Raw genomic sequence first — 4,057 nt, forward strand, 5'->3', positions numbered from 1 at the left:
GAATAGAAGGGCTCTCCCCCCTACTAGACTCTATAAAGGGGGAGGGGGGGGGCCCCCTTTATAGAGTTGAGTTTCCCTACTCTATAATGGCGGGGGGGCCGGGGTGAGAAAGGGGGAGGGGGAGGGTCTCGACCGCCCGCTCCCGCCCCCGCCTCTAATCCCTCCCCCTCGCCGGGCCCCGGGCCCGTTGGGTTGGGTCTTGATTGGAGGGAGAGCCTTAGTGCCAGTGGGGGCCCTCGCCCTATCTATAGTAGGGTGTTCCAATCAATAGGTCGGGTGGATAGGGGCGCATAAATGACCCGCCCTCTCTTTGGCCTTTGCCAGATCTGCTGGATACTACGAGCCCTCCGTCCCAGATTGATTCCCTCTCCGGTCGAGTCTCTCATGAGTCTAGTCGGTCGAGCAAGAAAGGTAGGGCCCGCCCCCCTCCTATATTATTGTGCAGGTCGAGCCCTAGCCCTAACGTTGACTGAGGGAAGTCCGTCCGCTATTGAAAGAAAGGTGGGGCCCTTGAACAACCACCTCACCTGGTTCACCGGTACTATCAGAAACTCTCATCTTATGCAAGATCTCGGACCAGTGCCCTACTATTCTTAACGGTGTCCGAGCGGAGACCCCAGTCGTGCTTCCTTCCGGCATGCATCCATTTTCATCCAGTACTCCTCTCCCTCCAAGCTATTCGGGGCGGGAGAGCCCCAGCCCTACTCTATAATGGGGGAAGGGCCTCGCCCTAGAAATGACCTATCCAAACTATGGGGGGCTATGGCTTCGCAAAAATAACTACTATCGAGTGGTGAACATAGTTCACCCCTCTCCCCCACCCCCACCCCCCCCGCCTTCCCCTACCATTCCCCCCCACCCCTGCAGGGCTACCCGGCACTACAGGTTCAACAGGGCTATAGCTAGGATAGGTGGATAGGGCTAAGGGAGAGCCCCAGCCCGAGGGCCCCTCCCTCTAAGTTATTACGTCGGGACTGAGTTATTACTTCGGGAGACTCTAAGTTATGACGTCGGGAGAGGGGCGGGAGAGTACCGCCATCTACCCTCCTTCCTCTCTTTTTTTTCACCCAGTAGGGCGAGTGGTTCCCCTACGGGCGCCCCCCCCCACCCCCCTGTCATTATAGAGTAGGGGAACTCTAGTGGGGGCCCCCCCCCTTTATATAGTATAGTAGGGGCTAGATAGGGGCCCTCGTGCTCTGCCATAGGAACTCGGAGTCCATATCATGGTGAGGAGGATTTCTTAGCCTTGACTGGAGGATTTCTTGCTATTGATTGCTCGAGGAACTGACGGGACGAAAAATCCCGGCAGCATTCACGAGTCACTCGTTCAACTGTCCTTCGGAGAGCCCGGGCCGATCGGACCTCTCTGCAACGGGCTATGTCAGTCACCCATTGTTTATGAGGTAGGTTGCACCCCCGTATTCGCGAGCACCTGCAATCCGCAGGCAGATGTCGTGATCACATTCAGACCATTTTGTTCTTCGGCCATTTCTTCGGTAGTTCAACGGTCGCCCCTCCAACGATAAGAGGTAGAAAGATCGTAACTTCTCTTCCATTTGGATCGGAGAATTTATGGAGGAAATTGGGTTTTACATTTCCGAGAACCGCACGATTATACAGCCAAAGGGAATACGCTGCGCCTAGAATCATCCCAAGCGCAGCTAATGTGGCTACTAAGCTATTTATTTGGAAAGCTCCTACGAAGATGGGAAATTCCCCGACAGAGCTGCTAGTACCAGGTGAACTCATATTGGCTAAAGTGGAAGACAAGGAAATGGTAGGGGGATTCGGCATGGTGCTTACTGAACCTCCATAATATTTAGCGGGTCGAGTCTTATGCCGGTCATACGGAACACCGACACATGGAGAAGGAGCTGGAGGAACCGGTCCATGGCTCAACATCGGTAGAATGCTACCTCCAATTCCCTGTATGTTCGATGGAGTGAGATATTCCCCACTGATCGGACGGAGTGCGCCCCAATTACCTACCCCCCGAACCGTACGAGATAGTTACCACCTATCACACGGCTTTCTAGCTTTAGCTTCTTTACTTCCTAGTAGATTAGATAGTGAGACGACTGAGATCAGTCATCGTCGTCTCGTCGCCGGCCCCCTACCGCCGCAACAAAACCGTGGGGCTAGAGCTCTTGAAGGAGAGAGCGTTCGATTCGAACGCCCTGAGTTGAAATGTTCCGAAAAAAACGACGAGTCAAAAAAAACAATATCTCCGGGGCCCCACCCGTCCCGGGTGGGAGGAATAGAAAGTCGGGGGGGAGGGCCCCTACAATTCTATGGTAGCGTTCCCGGCCCCCTACAATTCTATGGCGGCCCCTTAGCTTCTTCCTCCTTATTCTAGCCCCCTACTATTCGTAAAGGGCCCCCTACAATTCTATGGGGGGTTATTAATTGACCCCTACTATTTGAAAGGGCTTGTCAAGGGTATGGCAATAGGCCCTCGACATTCTATGGAGTGCGGGGCCCATAGAATTGTAGGGCGAGCCCCCTACAATAATATACCTCCCCGGGGGGGCGAAGGGCCCCCGCCCCCCCCCCCATCATAGTTGTTATTGTAGGGTTATTCTAGCAGGCGTACATTAATTGACTGGGGCGCATTAATTGACCCAGTCAATTAATGTACGCCTGCTAGCCCTTTACGAATAGTAGGGGCCCGGGCGATAAACCTGCACTAGATAGTTGCTATAATCGAGCTAGAATAACCATTTGCCGCTAAGTGGCAACTAGAAGCCCGGAACCTCTACCCCGATTCTATACGTAACATGCAAACTTTGGCGGAGGGGGAGGGCGAATAGGCCGGGGCTCCCCCTACCCCGAATAGCCCCACCCGCCCCCTACCCCTGCAGCAGGGTGGGCATGTGTAGTATAGAATCTTAACCCCCTACAATAATCTACCTCCCAGGGGGGCGGCAAGGGGGCATGTTACGTATAGAATCTGGCCCTACCCCCGCCCGGAAGAGAAAGGCTTAGGCAAATTGACAACGCAGCTTACTTACTACCTTTCATCTAGGCTACCGGTATTCACCCGAGAACTCATCACACGGTTCATATCTATCCCACGATTGAGCGAGACTCACTGACCAGTGGGTATGACAACCCAGCACCAGTTTACATGATTAACGAGAGGAGGTAGCCACTCGTCTGCTGTGGTTAGGAATCTCGGGGACCACAAACGGAAGCCCGCTCCACATCGTTCGGCAGACAATGCTGGTGGGTGTCGACCGCGTTTCGACAACTACTCGTCGATTCCTGAACGCAGCACAAACCGCAAACACATCCGCCTACGGCTTGCCATCGCCGTCATCGGCCACGAAAGCCATTCCACTATGAACACGTGTTGCCGGATGGAATCACTGGACTCGACGGGAACAAAATAGTAAGGAAGGGCTTTTCAGCTGAAGCACCTATCCATTACTCTATTTTATTATTCCCACTCTGTCAGGTGGATATATTTGAGTCATGAAGCCCTGGATCATTGGCAAATACGAGCGGGGGAGAAGGAGGCTTCTTATATGTACATAAATATCTATATGCTCCCCTATCCCCCTTAGCCATTCCATCCGCTAACTACCACTAATACCCAACTCTCATCCTAGTTTAGTTGGCTATGTTTAGTTTAGTTGGCAACCATAGATGCGGAAGGGGGTTGGCGTTTAGTCTAGTTTAGCCCTATTGAACCCCCACTATAGAGGTTTTCCCTCATCTGAACGGAGTGCCATTACCACCCACCCATCCCCACATTGAGGAGAGGGCCCCCTCCTACCCAATAGCGAGCAGTAGAGGCTATCTCTTTTTCGGGCCCTACCTTCCTATAGTGCTCTCTTTGAACTGCAGGCAAGAAGTGGGCTATCCGAACAAGGCTATCATCGGACCCTATCTATCACCGGAATGGACTGGTTCAGGAAATGAGACCCAACCTCGCCTGCCCGAACTAACTCTTCTCTTCCGTAGATGCTTACTTAGTGTGCGACCCGAACCCTTCTCCCCATATTATTGACTAGCCTTGCCTCCCTATCTCTCGCCGCTCTATTCTATTATTCCG

The 4,057-nt window shown here is 53.2% G+C and overlaps 1 protein-coding gene across 1 annotated transcript; it reads right to left on the reverse strand.

Annotated features, from left to right (window-relative positions):
- Window positions 1-852: 852 nt before the first annotated feature.
- On the reverse strand, window positions 853-1,707 carry LOC131873322 (NADH-ubiquinone oxidoreductase chain 4; the record flags this gene model as incomplete). The annotated part of the gene is given in 1 exon segment (XM_059216295.1): window positions 853-1,707. A coding segment is annotated over 1 exon segment (243 nt), but the record flags the coding sequence as incomplete, so codon positions are not given.
- Window positions 1,708-4,057: the final 2,350 nt, after the last annotated feature.

Source organism: Cryptomeria japonica, unplaced genomic scaffold (genome assembly GCF_030272615.1).
Source record: "Cryptomeria japonica unplaced genomic scaffold, Sugi_1.0 HiC_scaffold_1500, whole genome shotgun sequence".
Classification (NCBI taxonomy): domain Eukaryota; kingdom Viridiplantae; phylum Streptophyta; class Pinopsida; order Cupressales; family Cupressaceae; genus Cryptomeria; species Cryptomeria japonica.